Consider the following 21,691-nt stretch of genomic DNA (forward strand, 5'->3'; position numbering starts at 1 on the left):
AGCCTACTGCGTCTTAATCAACTCAGCTATGCCTCGGGGGCGAAACACTGTATCTTCAAACAACTGAAGAGAGTTTTGAATTCTTAGAACAAGTACAATCACCTAAGTTAACAGCATATACATTCGCTCGTTCTCCTTCTATCTCTTATTTACTGAAACTCTTTAAGCAGCTCTCGGTGCTCTCCATATCGGCATAGAAGCACATCTCGATATCCCATTTCCTCTCTCCGAGAGAGCCGGGGAAGAAGGGACCGATATGGAATGGAGGAGCGGTAGATGAGCATTGCCGTAGCTGGAATCCCCATAGCCAGCTGCGTTGGGGTGCTCGACAGTCGCCGCGGCGGTCGGAGGAATGGAAGGCGGCTGCAACTCTAGTTGCATGTATGCATTTGGGTCCTCGAGAAAGTCTTCGTCTTCTTCAATGGAGCAAACGGTGCTCGTCTCCGTGTGGATTGTGGACTCATCGATTCCGCGCCGATGCTTTCTCCTCTTCCTTGCCGCTTTCCCCCACCCGTGGATCGTGTCCCTGATTCTTTGCGGAAGAAGCGCAGCTTTGTAGTTCGATCCCATCTAGAAATGGAATGTTTCAAATCATTGGAGTTCTCATCTTCATGAACAACAACTATCCTCAAAGTTTTCTTCTTGAAATATTCTCTGATACCTGTGTGACGAGCGCGTACAAGGGCAATGTGCTGTAACTGCAGAGGAACTGGCCGGCGAATCTGAGAATGATAATAGAAAATTCTGAATCAGAACATCGAAGACTCGTGGCACTAACAGACTGATTCAGTTCATTGTCGGATAGCTAGTTACCCCAAGATAAGGCGGCAATACACCAGAAAGTGGTTCTTGATGAAGCACGAGTCGTATCCAAACTGCCACTGGAAGTCACAGCCAAAAGGTATGATGAGTTGAAACTCAAAAAATAGTTTTTTTTCTTCTTATGAATTGCTAGTTTTGGAGGAAAAGTACCCAGAACCAGAAGAAAGAAGCAAGCTCGAAGGCATTCTGCAGACGACAAAAACGCTCACCATTTTATTGCAACGAAAACCAAACCACTGAGGATGAGAAAACACGAGACGAACCTGGAAAAGAATGAAATGGATCAAGGATAATAAAAGCTCTGGTTTCTTGAACCAGAATAGATCGTCTCGAGGCTTTAATCTTGCGCCGAATCCAGTTAAGCCAGCACTTTCCAGTGCTAGAGTTGCAATAACATGCTGCAGCTTTGCACCCACCGAGAGGACAAGCTTCATGAACAGACAAAGAAACTGTAAGTATCCCATCCGTTCTTTCACTTTGTGAGCACTGATAACACAGACGAAGTGGAGTATCTACCGTAACAGGAATAATAGCTATCCAGAAATAAAGATTAGATCCTGTAAGAACAAGAATTTCAAGATGACACAAGTATTTAAGAGAAGAATATAATAGCATCATAGTGTACGAGAGTCAACCATTGACGTTGAACAGCATAAAGGCAACGACAAAGCCCCACAATTGTGCACTGCAAGAGTTGAAAATTAGAGCCTGTGAGTTGCTATGAGAGAACCTAGCAATATTCAATCGATATTTGACATTGAAATTTAATTTGGTGATGCTTCATGCATGAGAGATGTTGATGCACTGAGTACTAGTCTAGGCAATGAAGAGATGTGTCAAGTGATGTCCAATTCATCGAGGTAAAGGGCTAAGTAGTGATAGTCATGGAGCAGCTCCTTTGGTTCCACACGGCCAACCGTTTCGGGTAGTAGGCTCTGCTCCATATCCTATGGTATAGGACCAACCATTCGTTTCGCAGGCTCAACTCCTTAGTGGGGGCTCTGAGTTAAGCTCACTTTGAGTTCGAGATGTGGGTCGAGCCAGGGAGATGATGTTGATTTTGTATGATGCAGCTGATCAACATGCTGTCATGTGATTCGCCCGGCGAGGGACATGAATTTTGCCTGCCACACTCCCTAATCTAGGCACCTAGATGCATTAACTGAGGTAGGGGACCTGCAATTGTTCGAGCGAGGTACTAGGCTAGATATGGGAAAAGGACAGCTCCTTCAATCCCACATGGTCAAGTTGGAGATCATGGTAGACTTATATGTAGTTGATATCCCTACCCAAATGTAGGTTGTCAAACAGGCCACGGCAAGCCAAGCACAACAGGAAGTTGGGTTGTGTTCAACCATCATCGGTCGGAGCCAAGCATGACCCCTGTGCCAAACCAAGCATGGCCTATTCTAACAAGACCCCAGATTCTATCCCTCTCCCCCATTCCACTTCCTCCTCATCCTCACAATACCATCAGCTATATAAGTTTTCATCAACAATTTAGTAGAGTTTTGTATTAGTTGGAACATCATCATGGCCTATATAGTCTAACAATGCTCAATGAAATTAAAGCATTCATCTGACCTTACGCCGACAATTCGTTTAAACTCTTCTTCCATTGAGCGTATCATGTAACTATGAAAATCATATCTTGGTGTCAGATTGTGGTTCTGCAAAACATACTTGAGAGATTAGCAGATTATATAGTAGAAGAAACTTAGCTATGCTGATGAACATAGTACATCTACTATTGCTCTTCAAAAGAAGGAAAAGCAAAGGGCAGATGGGCATCAATAGACTCAAGTTGAAAAGCAGGTTTTCCACCATATGCTAGTGAAAAAGGAGATGTTTTTTCTTTCCAAGCAAAACCAATTATCGATTTTAACCTCGAGAAGCCAACATCACTAATGAACAATATATCACTATAAAAATGTCTCTAAAACTTCTGGCGTACCAAGATAAAACCCCGACGAAGGGTAAGGTAGTCAGCCCGTACAACAGACTTTCCGAACTGACGAAAGAAGCAAGTCTGCATAATGTGATGGGATGATATTAATAAAAGAAGCAAGTAAGATACATTCCTAGGCTCTATAAGATCATTTAGGCAAGACCATTTACACCTATCATCCATAAACTGAAGTTAGGTGTTACCTTTGATAAGGAGTCTTATGCTGCTAGAGATCCTTGTATGCTTTTCCTAGTGTATTAAGAGTTCATACAAAATTTTGGATCTAAGGAACTTACCACCCAAATGACAAAGCTATTTCTGCTCCAAGAATTTGACGAGTCGAGCTTCATAAAGCTCGACTGCCTTCTCATTGTCAATGCTCTGGTTATTTCCGCTGAAAGATGAAATTAAGAACTATTGATGATTCGAGATAGATAAATGGAAAGGTCAAAATGTTGCTAAACCTTTAAATATATTAAATTTCTGTTAAGAATAATCAATTTGACAATTTATATTAACTAGAGCAACCGATCAGCTACAATAAACTAGAGAAGAACAGAATCGAGTAACTAATTTGTGTCAAAGAATATCTTCAGAAACAGAGCCCAGGGAAATGAGTCGGAAAATGATGGAGGAGAAACTAAAGCTTTTATATTTATGAAGCTCTGATGGAGATTTCTATTTTAGAACAACAAACTAAAGTATAAAGAAACATACCACCATATGTATCATACTGATCTCTACGAGCTTCTTCTTCCCAGCCTCTCCATGTATGTATCTGCATATAACAAAGGAATGACAATTTAGTCTCCTTCACAAATATATCTATGCAAAAAACAAAGAATTAACAATAAGCAACACGAAGATATAGTTCGTTCTGAAAATCGAATTATAACTTCATAAGTGGCTGGGGGCATTAACACTACTAATTGAATTACATAAATTTTGAGGATGTTTCTTTTCTACAATTTCTCTAAGGCCCTTTTTATTATATCAGAAATAAGAAATAGGAAATATTAAGCAAGAGAACAAAAAAAGAAAACTGATATGGATCATTAATGTGGACAACAAAAAGAATGTGAAAGTTATCGACAGATAACACATCAAGCAAGTACTCTTGCTGCTACCCAATGTATTACCACACTCGAAACATAATGTTATGAACATAAACATTTCAAAATCCAAAACAATGTTAAAACACAAGTTCATGTAGATTGTAAGATGGTGCTAGATAGTAGTGTAGGAGAGAGTCTGGCACAAACACATTACTCTTTGGACCTTCATTTGAGAGTTTCCAGATTCATTGTTCTACTTGGTTTACTAATTTTTAATAATGTACCAGCGTTCCTCAGAAGCAGCGGTCGGAAGAATTTCTCTCCACCCACAATATACTGAAAGCAAGAACAGAATGCAAATTCACATTTTAACGAGGTTACACTCTACTAATACTAACTAATTACTCAAATTTCAATAAGACCATTTTGTGTTGTCTATAAATGGTATAAATTTATTTTCGCTTGTAACTACATCGAAATACAAAATGTGGTCACAATTAACCACAATAATGAGATCCAAAGAAAGCCTACTATATAGTGTGTGACAATCTTTGAGGTGAATGCAGAAATATGTAGAACCCTTAATAGTCTTGGATCTATAACAAAGATGATGGCATACGAAGTGGCCTCAAACAAAGAGATGGCTAAAAAATTGCACTAGCATGTCAATTGTCAATGCCGAAGCAGATTGTCTTCAGCATTATAACATGCTTGACCAATTTCAACAAAAGATCAGTGCATGTGTGGTATATTGTCTTCTATGCTCGTGTATGACTTAGCACTACCCTTGCTTTCCAATTTGAATTTGATGGCATAATAGCCGCATAGAAGCATAGATTCAGATCAACATCGAAGAGCTCCTGATTTAGCGATGTCAAGGTACATGCTTTCCAAATATTGCTGGCACTACCTCTTAGTTGACATGTCTCTGGTGACATTGACCTGAGACTATGGTCAACTGGACCGAAATGAACATGATAAAACATATATAATTCAGCTACAACCCAAGTACACCGACTAAATCCAAACATGTAGAAGTCCTATTTGCAATCATGTTAGATGATTGAACTCATCAACTAACCTTTACAATGGCAAGCAACATTGTTAAGCAGCTGTACGATACATGAGTTATTGCCATGACAAATATAAATCTGTGTAGCTGTTCCAAGCCTTCATAAGAAACAAAAGGCTCATGACCCTGTCAGACATGCAAAGCTCACCTTTAGGCAATAAAAATTCACAGAAGTATGAGAAAAGGAAAATAATATGGAAAACACCTAAGGATGAGGATCAAGCAAGAAGAATATAAGATAGAATGAACCAATCACAATAATTCAGAGCAGATTGTTGGATTAGAAGACATGCCTCTGAACAGGTCTTGGAATTGTGCTCGGACAAGGTACTTTTAATGGAGAGATGATGAAAAATGCCCAAAAGTTTGTGATCCTTAGCTGGATCATTTTCAGTTTTTACTGTATCCTCAACTTCAGCTCTAGTACATGGTGAGAATTTTCCACTATAGAACTTTGAATTAATACAAATTTTTGAGATACTCCTTGAGGTGGCTGTCAGGAGCAGTGATATAAACCCAAGCAGCATTAATTCTGCAATTAGAATGTCAATATGTGAGATGAACAATGAACACTAATATGCAAAGGCAAGCACTCAAGGACAAGATTATGCCAGATTTTTCTTGCTACTTATTCACTTAAAAACTTTTGTCTTAATGAACCACTCTTAATACGAAAGTGAATTACCTTCCTTCATTTTTTCTAGTGCTTCAAAAAGTGGGTTCCGACGTGTTTTCTTCAACCACTGGATCAAATATGAGATAAAACAAGATTATAAAATTTAGCCAAAGCAATGATATGTGCCTGCATCAATATTTGATCATTTAGTATGACAACGTTACAAAACGGAGAAAAGCTTTACTGGTGCACAACTAAAGCAAACTCAAGTTGCATGAATAATATGGGTGAGGCAGCTAGAGGGCTAGGTAAAGTGGAGAAAATTTAAACAACAACTATTATACTATTGTGGTTTAATATATCAAACAGGAGACGTCTCAATTCATGGGAGAATCATCACTCTGAAATTGAATCTTCATCGTGCACAACTACTAGCCAAGGAACTTAACCAAAGTCAAGACAATTGGTGGTTCTTGTACTAGTGAACAAAATGATAACATTAGCAGTTAAATATTGAGTAAAAGACTATTGAATATGAACAGGAGCTCAACCAACTTGAATATTGTTTGATGCACAAGGACAGAGATGGACTTGATTACAACATGCATTGACAGTTTGAATTTCGAAATTTTAGTGTGGCAGTATATTCGATTAAGAAAATTACAAATGTAGGAGCTTGCACATCATATGCATAATGACAGTAACTCCATCTCAATATTAATTATCCTGAAATCCTGAAACTCAACCGAGTAGAATACACGAGAATTACTTCAGCAAGGATAGATACATCTGTAAACATTATTGTCAAGGAAAAGGGTGCTTTAACTGTTGGGATACAATCAAAGTTCCACGTTGGAAATACATGGAAAAGATCTTGAGATTATAAGATGGAGATATCTATATTGGTACGAGACCTTTTGGGTAAAATCCAAAAACAAAATCATGAGGGCGTGAATCCAAAGTGGACAATATCATACCGTTTTGAAGATATATATGGATTCCATCGGATCTAACATTAACTCCTATTAGTGAGGATAAGTAAACTCTGAAAATAACGTGTATTTACATTCCCATTCACAAGAAGAGACTAATCAAAGAAGGAAACAAATTAGAAGCTTATAAAACAAAAGAAGCACAACAGAATCACAAAAGATACAGAAACTGCGAATCTGGAAACACTCACGTTACTGAGGCGGTGAATGGATCGCTCCACCAACAAAGAAACAGCGACGAAGATCGTCAAGACAGCAGCCACCGACCATGTGGGCGTCAACGCCAAAGACCGTGTTTCTGGCACGATGGTCGGCATTCCAAAGCTTTGTTTCTCAGTATCTATCTCCAATTTCTAGCATCACGCAGCAAAAAGCTCCAGCCAAAGTCGCACCAGACTCCTCCCTGCTTCTTGATAGTTTCTTCTAATACTTAATCCAAAAGGACATCAAAAGGCATTTCTCCCAATAATCTCCTATCAAAATCTCGACTTTCTTACACACATCTACCAACGATATCAAGGTTCTTCAGGCGCCTTGAAAAAAAAATCCCGTTTCTTTGATTCTAATTTCCTTTCGTTTATCACTCACGGAAGAGGAACACTCGCAGAGAGCGATCCTCCTCCTCCTCCTCCTCCGCGCGTCAAAATCCCTCCTTTAAGGGTTCCCAAAACCCAAAAACAAGAAATACAAACAACAAACAAACAAAAGTCCCCTTTGGAGGGTCAGTCACCACTACTCGAGCTTCACCCGAGAGCACACCCTGGAAGATGGGACAAGAAAGCTGCTAGCGACAAGCAAATGGGACCTCGTAGGAGCTCCCTATGGCCGAGAAGAACTGATTTTGCAATCAACGAAAGGCTCCTCTTTCCCTCTGACACGCGCACGAGGCAAAGAGCGAAGCAAGGGCCAGGCCAGAGAACCAATGCAGCAGCGGCAGGAGGGAGTAGGGAAGGAGAGTGGCTTGCTCTGTACTTGCAAAAATTTAAACAAGCACCAGCACAGCAGTTGCCAGCTTCCCCAGTCAACCTCGGCCCAATAGAATACTCTTCTCCTCTCCCCTTCTCTCTCTCTCTCGTCTCAAATTGCTTCATTAAGAAGAGTAATGGATGGCAATAACAATAATTAATAGTAGTAGTGATGAATTGCCGGGATGTTAGATCACATGCCAGCCAAAGCATCCATGGATCACAGCTAAAGTACGCAAGCTTCGCCAGATTAATACGAGACACACGCAAACTGACAAAACCGATATCTATTTTCTCTTACTCTATTTGTTTTTCCTTAAAAAACATATTTTATTTTAGTAGATTCGTCATTACCATTTAAAGTAAAATTTATTGGAGGAAAAATAAAATAAAATAGTGTTTTTAAAGGGGTATATGTTTTTCTAAAATATTAAAAAATATCACTAATCTTTTTTAAAATCTTCCAACAGTGGTAATCAAAATTAAATTACTCATTGAGCTATACATTTTAAAAATATAACTTGTGTAAAAAATTACAAATTTCTAAAAATGATAAAATGTACATTTTAAAAAAGAATATAAACTAAAGTAATATGTTTAGGAGTAATTTATTTTTTTTAAAGTAATGTAAATTTAAAATATATGATGATTTTGATTCACGTGTACTTCCAAAATTACTATTACATATAGTATTATTTTCTATTCAATTTAAAATTTTGAATAGATAAATGGGAGTTTATCATGTTTTTAAAATAGTAAAAAAAACCTCAAAATTGATCAAGTAGTAATTTTAATCAAAATGATTAAATCAATATAAAAGTTTTAGTTAAAATTATTACATGATTATATAAAAGTTGTCAAAATTGATATATGAGAGTCATTTAATCACTTAAAAATATACATAAAACTCAAGCAATTGAAAGTACGAGTGAATTTTAATGACCTCCTACAGTAAATCTAATTATTCGAATTAAAAGTTAAGAAGAAAATGATCGGAGCGATAGGTGCGCCGCTTCCCATCAATCTTTTAGTGCAATAAAAGTGTAAGGATATATGAATGGGGCCGAATGGATAAGCCTAGGGCTGAGCAAGCGGGCGGGTCGGACGGGTTCGTTCGATTTTCCCACCCGACCCACCATTGGCGGGTTAATAAAATTTAAACCCAACTCGATTTTTTTTTCGCATCAAATTCGGCGGGTGGCGGGTGGCGGGTGCCGGCGGGCGGGCGGATTGGCGGGCGGATTGGCGGGTTATCGAATGTAAAAAAATGAATTTTACGGATGATAATTGATATAATAAGCGTCTACAAAAGAGTCTAAAATACAATCCACAGTTTTATAACTAATCAACAATGTTCATACCAAAATAGGAAGCATCTCATGGCCACACAAAAAAAACAAGGATAATTCATAATTCAACACCAAAGTCCAAGTCCAGGTAATTAGGAATTATCCAAGTTGGGGCAAAAAATCTAAAATGCAGCACTCTTTGGCCTACAAGTAGATAAATCAAAGTTTGTTATATAATAGATTAATAGGACACAAGATTTAATTTGAATGGCACCACTTACAAGTAGGAAAGTATGAGACTTTTAATCATCAAGACAATGCTTGTCATTTTCTTTCAATGCACCCTAAACCCTATACATATATTTTATTATTTGTATATAAATAGGCGGGTGGGTCGGGTTTAGTCGGATTTTAAAATTAAAACCCGAAACCCGCCCGTGTACAAGCGGGTTTGTCAATTTTCTATCCATTTTAATTTTTAATTTTTTTTAAACCTGCGGGTTGGCGGATTCCGGATGCGGGTGGCGGGCGGGTTTAGCGGGCCGGGCGGGTACTGCTCACCCCTAGATAAGCCTCCTACATAGTCAGAATTTTTAATACAAAATTAAATTAAATTTTTTTAAAATCTTAAATTTTATATTTTATTTCATAACCATATAATAATTTTTAAAAATTATATTTCACAATTATAATACATTAACCTTTCCAAAATCGTTAAAAATAAATTAAAATTTTTGAAAATATAAAACATTAGTGTAGATGGATTTGCACCATCCAAAAGTCTAAATTTTAAATTTAAATTAGAAAATTTCAATCCCAACCCTTGATTCTAATTGAAACAACGATGTGTCAATCTCCAGAGTTATTTTTTCAAAATCTATTCAAGAATATAACACGACTCAATTAATCAATCAAAACTCAAAATATTCAATCCTAAATGTCTAAAAATTGAACTAATAATTGAAAAGTAAATTAGGATTCCACTTTCACTCACCGCGAAGCATAGTCTTTGAAATTGTACTCTAGTACTAAAATCGAACCTAAATTTTTTTAAACCATGATTTTCGATGAGAAAAATTCATGATAACAATAAGAAATGCATCGCGTAACTCCAAAGAAAGAAAAGGGCCTTGTGATATTTTTCTTACAAAGGTGGTACCGATGGATATCTTACGTCGTGTGATGATCAATTTTAATTTTTCAATGATGAACAATGTTAAATTAACTAATCAAAGTAACGATAAGGGTTTGACTATTTTTGAAAAAGAAACGGAGAGAGTATATTTTAATTTTAATTAATATTATTTTAAATATATATATTATATATTATATATATGAGATTTATTTTTAAAAAAAATCCAAGTGAGGCCCTCGACTATCGGCGTTCGATCAAGGTGCTCATGAAGTTGAACTCACATTCAAGAGCAATAATGATCAAAATCAACTTTTATCCACATAAAAGATGAAAATGCAACCCTACTTCCAATTAACAAATAAAGGGAAATATAGCTCTCTTCTGCATTAAGGTGGAATCCGCCACCTTAGCGGCCCCACACGATCGGCCCCCCGACCATTTGTGAGGAGGTAAATCGAAAAACTGCAGTTGGTCACGACGCAGGAGGGTGTTGATGGGAAAGTCTTGAAAAACTGTTCCGGTAGATTCTTGCAGAACAAAAATTTTCCCGAAACGGTCTCAAGTTGCCCGACGCGTTTAGATCATTAGGCTCTTGTGTTTGGTTTACAGGATCCAATATAAAAGTATAATTTAATTAAAGCGGAAACATTAAATTATACCTTACTTCCGACGTTTCGGAAGGACGAAATTTGTACCCGAAGACCTCTTGATCTTCTGCCGTATACCAGGTGCGGACAATTGGGATTGAATCTCAGCCTCTGATAAGTAATTCCTAAACTCTCCTAAGAGGTACTCTCCACCACGATCAGACCGTAGTGTCTTGATACTTTTACCATGATGTTTCTCCACATCAGCCTTGTACTCTTTGAACTTATCAAAGCATTTAGACTTGCGGCGCATCAGGTAAATGTATCCATATCTCGAATAGTCGTCTATAAAAGAGACGAAGTATGTTATTATATCGGGATTAAGAGCATGTACATCTATAGTAACAGAGGTTTAGTTCGATTATATAGTCAGTATAAATCTCAGATGGTCCTGCTCAATACACACTTAGTGTACTAGTGTAATTCTATAGTCAAGACAGACTGAGACCAAATTACACTACAACCATTTCGATGATTTGTCCAATTCATCTTGGTTGTGAACACTGTTTATAATCTATAAGGGACTGATAACATGGACTTCTGTGTGTGACTCCGCACACCATGTTTATCTACAATATAGATTAATTGGACACTTGCATAAAAAACTAAATGCAAATATTGACTAAATGTGATTCTCATTTCAGAATATTTATTTACATAGCTAGGATTCTAGTATACATCCCAACAGGTGTTGTCTGGTTTAACCAGGATTCGAACCCTTGCCCTCTTCTGCAACTCTGCTACGTCGTAACCAACTCAGCTATGCCCCAGGGACAAGGGAAATATAGCTCTAATAGATAATGTCGGAGAATTGATTGAAATGAGCCTAAGGATGAACAAATAAAGGGAAGAACACATGGTCGGTGGAAAGGCTATGCGTGCCTAACATATGCAATTCCTTCAATAAGAACACAACATCTACCTATCCTACCAGTGATAAAAATAAAAATAATAATAAGGATTTCTAATATTTATATAATTAGCATAAATGTTATGGGCGGTCTTATCCCGATTAAGAAAGTCAAAGTTCAACCCATGAAAAAGTGACACATCGAACGGAGGAAGTGTGAGCAACCTCTCAACTGGCTCCAAGCCCGACTAACTCCAAATCTGACTAACTAGTCTTCCTTATGAGGTTCGACTCATCAATCTTCCCTACAAATATCGACTCCCCAGTCAACTTAAATTCGTCAAAAAGATACCCTTGCCCTGTTAGCTCAGCTCCACTGACCTGATACCTCTCACTTAACATGTCGAGCCCTCTAACCTAGCCACTTCAATCTGCTTAATCACAACCTGAATGATACATGACCTAAAACAATACGTGGGATGACATAGTATGCGGAACAGTATGTAACCTAACACATTATTAATGCAGTTAGTCTCTTACAGTATGAGACATGAGTGATGGGACCCTCCTGCACGACAATGGGATATTTTCTTTACAACGTATGTGACGTCTCACTCTTGCTATCCTATATAAAAGGAATCTGCTTTCGCAGGCCGAGATACACACACGCACATCATTCTCCATATCTACTTTTATCTCCTCGCCTGTTCCTCTCCCTCACCTCCACCGACAAACTAACTTGAGTATTGAAGTGGTTGAGCTAGGATACCCGTGATCTCCATTCTAACTCTTGTTCTCTTTGAAGCTCTATAGGACCTCCAATTGGTCATGCTGCACGTGGATTTCGAGCAACTCCGTCAATAAATATATAAACCAATTGTCCAATGATTCATCCCATACAGGAACAATAAACATGCATCCCTTGTTCATTAGGTAGGTGTTCGGTTAAAGTGACTTAATCTAAACTATATCCCTCCAATTTTGTTATCAAAATAAAGGACAAAAATATAACGAGAGGCAATATCCAAAAAAAAGAAGAAGAAAAGAGTACCTTTTTTACGATTCAAAGCCAATCATTGCACCGCCGATCTCGACAATCGTCTCCATCCAATCTATCCATTCGCATCACTCTTCCAATTATCTTAATTACGACGTGACCTGGTGCAAACTTAACTCCTCCTTAATTCTGCACCACACACACACAAACAAGCAAAATAAAAGGAAGAAATAAACCTCGTCGGCGTAGAGAAAATGCCATTGACCTTGTTGGAGTTCACAGCACCAAAAGCTGTGCACAGACGTGCCCACAATTGAATTTCTTCTTTCTTCTTCTTGTTCCTCTTCTTCTCATCCTCCTCCTGTCGTTGTCTGCGCATTATTGTAACATGGGAGATGGGGCTCAGCTCGATTCAGGACTCCATTATTGCTTTGAACAACTCTGGAAAATTATTTTTGAGGGAAGAAAAAAAAAACAGGAACTTTCAGTGACAGCTATCTCTGATTTCTTCTTCGACATTCCTCCTGCACGAGGATTCAGAGATGCATGAACATGAAGGGGGAGGCAATAAATCAAGCACAAAGAGTAACATCAGAATAACAATGACACGGCATATGATGTGTTGCTTCCTGGAATTGCCTCGGCAACATCCCATGTTATGTATTTTTAACAGCAAATAAATAAATTGGACTGTTTCCAGTCAAATTAAATCTCAACAACCTTGAGAAAGAGAGGTCGCAACAGGGAGAAGGAAAATCACAGTAGAAGGAATTAGTCTTCAAACGGAGATCTAAGATCTTAGTATGAGAGAAATTCATCTAACCAAATAACTAGTTCATCATCTATTCAATCTGGTTAGATGCTTACCTCTAGATTGAGTTTGAGGGGTGTTTTAGCCCAAGAAGCCAAGTCAATAGGAAAGACCTGTAGACCGAGCAAAGACCAAGCCAATAAGAATTAATCTTGTTTGGTTTGATCAAATTCAATAACGATAGAAAACTTGTAAATTCTATGAACATTGTAAAGCTTTGCATGTAATCAAAGAAAAATACAAACTTGAAATTCCATTACCTTAGGGGGGAGGGTTGAATAGCTGCTTGTTTTGCTTTTGAGTTCATGTCTACAATAAAATGAGTGCATGCACAATGGAAAACATAAAGAGAACAAATCAAAACACTTTGGTTTCTATTTTATAGCCTTTTATCCATCGATGGATCACTCTCGAAAACTCTCTATTATTTCTCATTCTCGAATACTTTTCATAGATGGAGAAAATTTTTATAAATCCTAAGTTTACAATAATACAATAAGAGAATACAATGTCAAGCAAATAACAAATACAACACAATACAAGAATGGATTACACAATAAAGCTTTTCTCTTGGCTCACATTCTTTCACTATGGATTGCTCAAGTAGGCTGGAGAATGTCATTTCATTCACTCAAGAGTCAGTTTCCAAAATCTTCAAACAATCCCCTCTTTATAGTGCTTTTGTTGCCAACAATTATTTGTTGGAATCTACCCGATCAATTGAGTAATAACTTACTTCAATCGATTGATTGCATTAGCTAAGTTGACTACCATAGCTCGCGAAAGCCACTTGAGTCGATTGATTCTTCATCTAATTGGTTGAATTTCTATAGCATTTGAGTCATCTAACGACGACAATCAAATTTGTTACGTCAATGACTCTCTTCTTAAATTCCTACAGTTGCATTAATCAACTGAGCTCACCCTTTAGTCAACTGGTCATGCCTCAATCAACTGCTTAATTGAATGACTCCCTAACAAAAACATTCTATTTGTATGCATTCCAGACTAATTCGACTATTTGATTGATTTAATTATCAATCCACTAAACTCACCTATCAGTTGACTAAAACATTGACTGTGACATTCTAAGACTAATTCCTCATCTTGTCAATGTTTTTGAGAGTTCCTCGTTTGCCTAATATTGGTTGATTTTGACCTACAAGAACTTCTAGAGCTCCAAGGTTCTATCTTTTGCCCAATGTTAGTCAATTTTGATTTACCAAGAATTTCATTGCCTAGTTTTACTTTCAAACTTTAATCCACTAGGACTTCCACTTGTCTAGTCTTAAGTCAACCTAAACCCGTCATGACTCTCACTTGTCTAACCTTAGATTAACCTCGACCCACCAAGACTTCCACTTGCCTTCAACATTAACCTACCAGGACTTCCATGTTTTTAAATGTCACTCTTCCAAGACTTCCACTTTTCTGACATCTAATCAACCTTAATATGCCTACTTTATCACTTGTCAAGTATCTAATCCCTTTTGATTTGTTTGAACTTCCATCACTTGTTAAGCATTTGGTCATCCTTAACCTATTTGATTCATGACTTGCCTAGACTTTTATCACTTGTTAAGCATCCGATCATCTTTAACTTATTTGGACTTTCATTTCTTATAAAGCATCCTTTCAACCTTAACCCACTTAGATTTTCATCTTGCCAACTCTCTATTAGACTTTCACCAATGCCAACCCTCATTAGACTTCTTCACCACCATCTATTGGATTTTCATTAATGTCAACACCTATCGAACTTTCCCTTTGTCAAATGTCTAGTTAACATTGACTCATTTAAACTTCATCTAATGTCAAGCTTCCAGTTAACTTTTATCTACTTGACATATCGACCTAACTTATACCAACACATTATCCAAACATCTGTTCAAACATATTATTCACCTATACAAATACATTATTCAAACATTAAAATATAAATTTTGATCTAGCAAACCAAGTTGGGTCTAATTGGATCAACAATCTCTCCATCAATCTCCTTAACATAACCAAGTTGGAACTTATTGCACCAACAAGTTGTATCAATATATACTATCTATAATACATTCCGGAAATGGTGTTTCACAACCAACTCTTTGCTTGGATTTAAAGCTTTGCAATCTATTGTGCCTGGTTTTAAGTTGACAGTGCAATACAAATTATTTGCTAAATATAAATATCTGATTTTTGTGGAATCCAGATGTACGCACCATACCTTCAAAGGAACTAGTATCAAGAATATTAACAATAAAAGATAAATATGCACAACTCTACCTGTAAGATTTGCTGATTTCTTGGTGATCCTGCTACAAGATCCAATGAGCAAGGTATCCAAGACATTGATCAACAAAAAAAAGTAGCATTCCATATAATATATTTTGCTTGTTTGCTTACATCAACCAACTTACAAACTATAAATATTTACTGATAGAGATACACATCCTTAGAGACTAACCTCCTTAAATGAGCTTGCTGAGGAATCAGATGCAGCCTAGAAGCAGGAATGTAATATCATCCTCTGATTAGAACAATCTCCAAACAAGCTGCAGCATAACGAATAAAAGAAGTCATAGGTGAAGAAGCAGTGGTGTCCCTGTAGATCATTTCACATGAGAATCATAGACATTCACGACAGAATTTGGCATGACTAGCGGTAACTTCTCTACGTATATGAACAGGCGCCTCAGGTTCTCTTTTACCACTGATGCCACGTTAACAACATCTCGCCTGTCAGTGAGTATCCAAAGGTCACTTGGATTAACCTTCTTCAGACTATCACGGCAGAAGGGGCATGACTGTGATCTTGCATTCCTGCATCGAAGAGTGTGATTTAACAAGAACATTACTAGAGAAATATGATTTCTTACTAGAGATTTACCATATCCCAATGAATTTTGGGTGACAAACTAATGAAAACCTTCTCCAGAAAAATTAGTCTAGTGTTTTGGTAAAGTTAAATTTCAAATGTAGATCATTAAATGGCACAAAAGATAATATAGCTTAAAAGTAGGTATTAGATTCACATAAACTAATAATATGATCTTGATGTTCAATGAGAAGATCAAGAACACAGTTTGAGCAAAGAATATTCCATTTAAATGACATCAGTTTGCGCAAATTATGCAAGGAAAAACAACATATCAAAGTCATGAACCAGTTCTACTGAGGTACCAACTTAATGCAGCCTTTATAGTAAAGAAAGAATGATATCCATTTGTGTTTGACATCCAGCAAAATGGAAGTATTTAGGTCAAAGTAATGATATAGGAGTCTATTAGCAGCTGAGTCTTGTTCGGACCTTGATTGGGAAAGTTGGCTAGAGGAGATCAAGTGGAGAATAATTAGCCAATGCAAGTGAGGTAACAGTTCAAATTCGGCCTAACTGCTAGGAGATAAGTAGAAGTGGATTGAGTTTGGTTGAAAGGCGAGCAAAGTGTCTGAGGTGAATAGGTGTTGGATTAATTTTTACAGTAAGGATTGAGGTGAAATTGGGCTGTAAGGTGTGGTGGAGATATATTGAGCTACATGGGTTGATGTTAAAAATATTTGGTGAACTAGATTGAATCAGAGATTATGAATCACTTAAGCACTATAAGAGGTTCTAATGCTTCCAAAAGTCTCTTTTCTTCCATGTAACTTTGAATCTTCTTCTGTATGGCTCAAAGTGAGTGTCTATTCAATAACAATGTACCATGTGGCCAAGGTGGATCCAACCAGTTCTTATAATGGTTTTCAATTGTTGGCTAAAATTATCTGGACACAAATTAACTTCTCAATGTTTAACTCAAAGCACGAAGATTAAATCAGATTCCATTGTTGACTATCTTGAAGTACACATGTCGTCCATCCAATTGCCTTTAAAATCAATGATGTTGGAGATGGCTCATATGGGAGACACACCGAGCACAGCTGTGCTGAGAAGCACGGCTGAGGCGTCTCCGACTCTGTTTGCACGGGCACGGGCATGGGCGTGCTCGGGGCATGGCCTGGCGGTGCCCTGTGCTGGAGGTGGGCACGGCCGTAACACCGAACACCTAGCCGTGTCCGGGTCTATTGGCACAGGCATGCTCGTGCCACCGGCGAGCATGGTCTAGCCATGTCTATTAGCACGGGTATGCCCACCGGCACGCCCGTGGCATGGGCGTGCCCAGGGGCACAGCCTGCCATGCCCCGTGTTGGAGGTGCCAGGAATAATGAAATTTTTGACAATATTTGATATTTTTGATCTAAAATACCATGTATGAGTTAGGATGTATAAATAGGATCATTGTAACTCTAAACCTAATTCTAATTAGAGTATTCTTGGTCGTTTTGTGGAGTAGGCACATCGCCGAACCATGTTAAATCTTTTGTGCTCCCTCTACCCTCATTTTCGCGTTTTTCTTTTCGATTTCTTCATGATTGTTGCGACACGATCTCAACAACTGGTAGAGTCTCAGGTTTTCATGTTTGGGATTTCTTCTGCAAGGTTTGATCTGGCATAGTTTGATGGATCATGCAATTTCAGATTATGACAGAGAAGGGTTAATGATCTGTTGATGCAACAAGGCATGGTGAAGGTACTAAGCAAAAAGAAATCAAATGATATGGAGAAGACAAATTGAGAGGAATTACAGGTGAAGGCAATGACAATGATCAGACTTCGTCTAATGGATGATGTGATGTATCACATTATGGACGAGGAATCAACGATGGCAGTTTGATAGAAATTGGAAAATTAATACATGTCCAAGTCATTAACAAACAAACTCTATCTTAAGCAGAAATCGTTTGGACTTAAGATGTTAGAGGCACAGATCTAAGATATCAATATCAAATTGTAAGATCTGAAGACAAGATGAAGACAACGTTTTCAATTAAATTGTAAGCGATCTGAAATAGGTTGATGTGAAGATCGAAGTGACCAAGAACATGGTAGGAGCAAGACTTGATATGGGTTAGGCAACAATAATAAGGCCCGATCTAAATCGAGAAAGAAGAAGGAGATCATGTGCTACTAGTGCGGAGTAAAGGATCACATCAAGAAAGATTGTCCAGAGAAAAGAAAAGTAAATGCAGAGAATGAAGATGGGTCAGCAAAGTCTACAAACATAGTGGAAGAAGAAAATTCAGATAGTGGCGATGGAAATATGCTATCTGTTTCATCTATTGCAGAGCAATTAACAGATTCTTGGATTTTGGATTCAACATGTTCTTATCACATGACGCCTAACAAGGATTGGTTCGTGATGTAGAAGGATCCAAATATCTTTCATACTATTTTTAATAATTTTTGAATTTTTTTAGTATTTAAGGTATTCTTGTATTTAGGATATTTTTGATAATTTTTGTCTTTTATATTTTTGGAGAATTTCTTTTCTTTCTTTATAATTAGAATTTTGGGTCTATATAAGCGTCTTGTTAGTTGATATTTAGGGAGAAGATTTTGATTAATACTAGTTACAATAGCACCATTTTCTTCCCTAAACACGAGTTTGATTACCTATTTTCTAGTATGCTTGGGTAGAATCAATAGGTTGTAGAAGATTACTTTCGGTATTCGTGCGTGAATTAATGGATTCAATAATTTTCACTACGTCAGTTGGTATCAGAGCTCTTATATCTCATGAATGATAGTCGTTATCGTGATCATCCTCGTGACAAATAGGTTCTGGTTGGGAAAATCTTGCCTCGTGATCATAGCACCCAAGATGAGATACTTAAAGATCTACATAGACAAGTCACGAAGTTATTCTAGCGTCTAGCGGTGCAAGATCTTGAAGATCGTGAGCTGCATGGTCGAGATCGTGACAGATAGGTTATGGTTGAGAAAATCTCGCACCATGATCTTAGCAGCCAAGATGAGATACTTAAAGATCTACATAGACAAGTCACGGAGTTATTCTAGTGTCTAGCGGTGTAAGATCTTGAAGATCGTGAGATACATGGTCGAGATCGTGACAGAAGGTTCCAACTGAGGAAACATCATGTTGGTTCGGGTTGGACCGGCTAAAGGGGGTGAATAGACGGTTTAAACAAGGTCGCAGAATAGACACTCCTTTTCTTAAAAAAAAACTTGGTTGCAACTCGGTCTTTGCTTCTAAGACAATTGACGCTCAAACAAAACTTCTTTAGGCGAAGAAGTCTTTACAATTTTAGCACAGAGACTTAGAGAGAATGACAAAAGTAATTGATGATCTGAGTTCTAGAATTCTAAGTCTTATTTATAATCCAAGAGAATATATGGATCTTTGATCATAGATGAACTTTCTCTTGGTTGTTGATGCGATCCCAACCATTGATCGGAGATAACCTTAAATATTGAGCGTTGATTAAATAAGGATAAACTTTATCTTTAATAAAAGATAAAGAGAATTATCCTTAATAAAAATTAAGTATTTATCTTTTATATGATAAAAGATAAATCTTATTTTTTTCCCTCCTTTTTTTTTACAGCCACGTCCAAAAGGTCCAAGTCTAAGTCTTCTTCTCTGGTCAAAGTCAATAATTTGACTTTTGTTGACTTTTTATAGAATCTTCGGTTGGGTGATTTCTGGCCAACTTGAGTTAGGCTCACCCGAATCCGACTCCGGCCTTTTGCCCCTTGAGCGTGCTTCCTCCCGGCTTCTTATCCCTCGGACTTTACGCACGTCCTTCTCGCTCCACTAGCGTGATCTAAACAATCTTGAGCACAATTTTACAAACAAGAGACTGATCAAACGCCTAGCTACAATTTTTAAACTAGAAGCATATCACGATCAGCAATTATGATTTTACGATTTGACCACGACTAACAATGATAGTTGATCGTTGCGAGGCTGTAATATATATATATATATATACACGAGAATACTATCCTGTGCGACCCGTGCGCGACGTTCGGACCCATCGCCATTGCCGCCGCCACCTCGTCCGGCTACCGCCGGCCGTCGACTTGGCTGTGATCGACATGCCGCTCGCCGGCGCTCCATCCGGCGGCAGATTCCGATCGGATAGCGGTCGGAATCTGATGAATTTGACTGAAAACAGGGTCAATCGTGGTCGGCAGTAGCCGCGCCACTGCCGACTTTGTTTCCAGCCGAAATTCATCGGATTCCGACCACTATCCGGCCGGAATCTGACGTCGGACGGAGCGTCAGCGAGCTGCGCGTCGATCGCGCCCGAGGGAGAGGTCATAGCATTTCTATATATATATATATATATATATATATATATATAATATTTGACAGTAGAGTTCGGATGTTCGAATCATTTTTGGACATCCGAAATAGTAGTATTTTTTATTTTTATTATTTATTTATTTTTAAAAAAAATCATTTAGCGTTTAGAATTGAGTTATAATCTTAAGTATTAAAAATAAAAAATAAAAAAAATTATGTATTCACAGGATATGTCATATTATTATCTTGCACTTCTTTCTTGTATACCCCGTGAGCAATTAAATTTTTTTTTATTTTAAACATTTTTTATATTTAATATTGTAATCCAAACCTTAAATTCTAATAGAAGAATCTTAAATAATTTAATCATAAATAAAATAATAAATAAAAAATAAAAAAGAATTATAAAATAGTAATATTTCTATTTCAGACGTTTGAAATATTTTTGAACGTTCAAAATATTTTCAGACACATGAAATCTTCTATCGTGGATGTTGCATGCGTACACAGACACACAAGATATCAAGATTTATATATATATATATATATATAATTGATATCTTACACATCTTAAAATATACGACTATACACAACATCAGAATTGAAGCGCTCAAAAAATTCCAAACACTTAGATCAGTAAATATATATATTTTTTATTTTTATTTTTTTGATTTATGATTAAGTGATTTAAGATTTTTTTTTAAGATTTAGGAGTTGGAGGATAGTATTAATAATAAAAAATAAAAATTATTTTTATTTAATTTTTATTTATAATTAAGTTATTTAAAATTTTTTATTTAGAAAATTAAAGATTGGATTATAATATTAAATATAAAAAATAAAAAATATATATTTATTATTTTAGGTATTTAGAATTTTTTTAAGCATCTCGATTTTGATATCGCGTACCGTTACGTATTTTAAAGCGTACAGAACCGCAGCCTCACTGACGATGAAACCATTTATAAAAAGACATTTTAAACAAGAAATACTTTCTTTTTGCACTGTCTTATTTTACAAAAATTTCTATTTTCAAACTCAAGATCCTAATCCAATTGACCAAAACCAGCGGCAAAACCGCAGCCTCACCGACAGCGATCATAAATTAGCTTGACTCACCGCTTTCTTAATCACTTCCTGAATCACTGCCACTCACCTACATCTACATCCTCCTGCTTCCGTCCTAATTGGAGAGCAGCTGGGACCCAGGATCTGAGTTTACCAGAACGGCGCCACTTATTTCGGTCCGATTTCGAAAGCGGATAAGATCAAAGTGGCCGGAAAGCCGTGGTTCAAACTGTGAACTGTCCCACTCCCACTGCTTTCCTCCTACTCGTTGATTTGCTTCCTGCG

At 37.3% G+C, this 21,691-nt stretch overlaps 1 protein-coding gene across 2 annotated transcripts; it reads right to left on the reverse strand.

Annotated features, from left to right (window-relative positions):
• Positions 1-12: 12 nt before the first annotated feature.
• Positions 13-12,900, reverse strand: LOC141847476 (MLO-like protein 14). 2 transcript variants are annotated; one of them, XM_074735530.1, is made up of 16 exons: positions 12,625-12,900; positions 12,443-12,549; positions 5,583-5,640; positions 5,191-5,429; positions 4,907-5,023; positions 3,488-3,548; positions 3,067-3,164; positions 2,777-2,851; positions 2,407-2,492; positions 1,458-1,507; positions 1,339-1,379; positions 1,086-1,250; positions 973-1,008; positions 814-881; positions 662-722; positions 13-570 (listed from the first exon to the last, which is right to left on the reverse strand). In XM_074735530.1, exons 3-16 carry the CDS (start codon positions 5,590-5,592, stop codon positions 163-165), a joined length of 1,515 nt encoding a protein of 504 aa, XP_074591631.1. In that variant the 5' UTR covers positions 5,593-5,640; positions 12,443-12,549; positions 12,625-12,900; the 3' UTR covers positions 13-162. The 2 variants fall into 2 exon arrangements, with proteins under 2 accessions (XP_074591631.1, XP_074591630.1); XM_074735529.1 differs by lacking the exons at positions 12,443-12,549; positions 12,625-12,900 and adding an exon at positions 6,697-7,428.
• Positions 12,901-21,691: the final 8,791 nt, after the last annotated feature.

Source organism: Curcuma longa, chromosome 16 (assembly GCF_044706935.1).
Source record: "Curcuma longa cultivar G26 ecotype Majalengka, Jawa Barat chromosome 16, ITB_CL_G26_1.1, whole genome shotgun sequence".
NCBI classification, from domain to species: Eukaryota; Viridiplantae; Streptophyta; class Magnoliopsida; order Zingiberales; family Zingiberaceae; genus Curcuma; species Curcuma longa.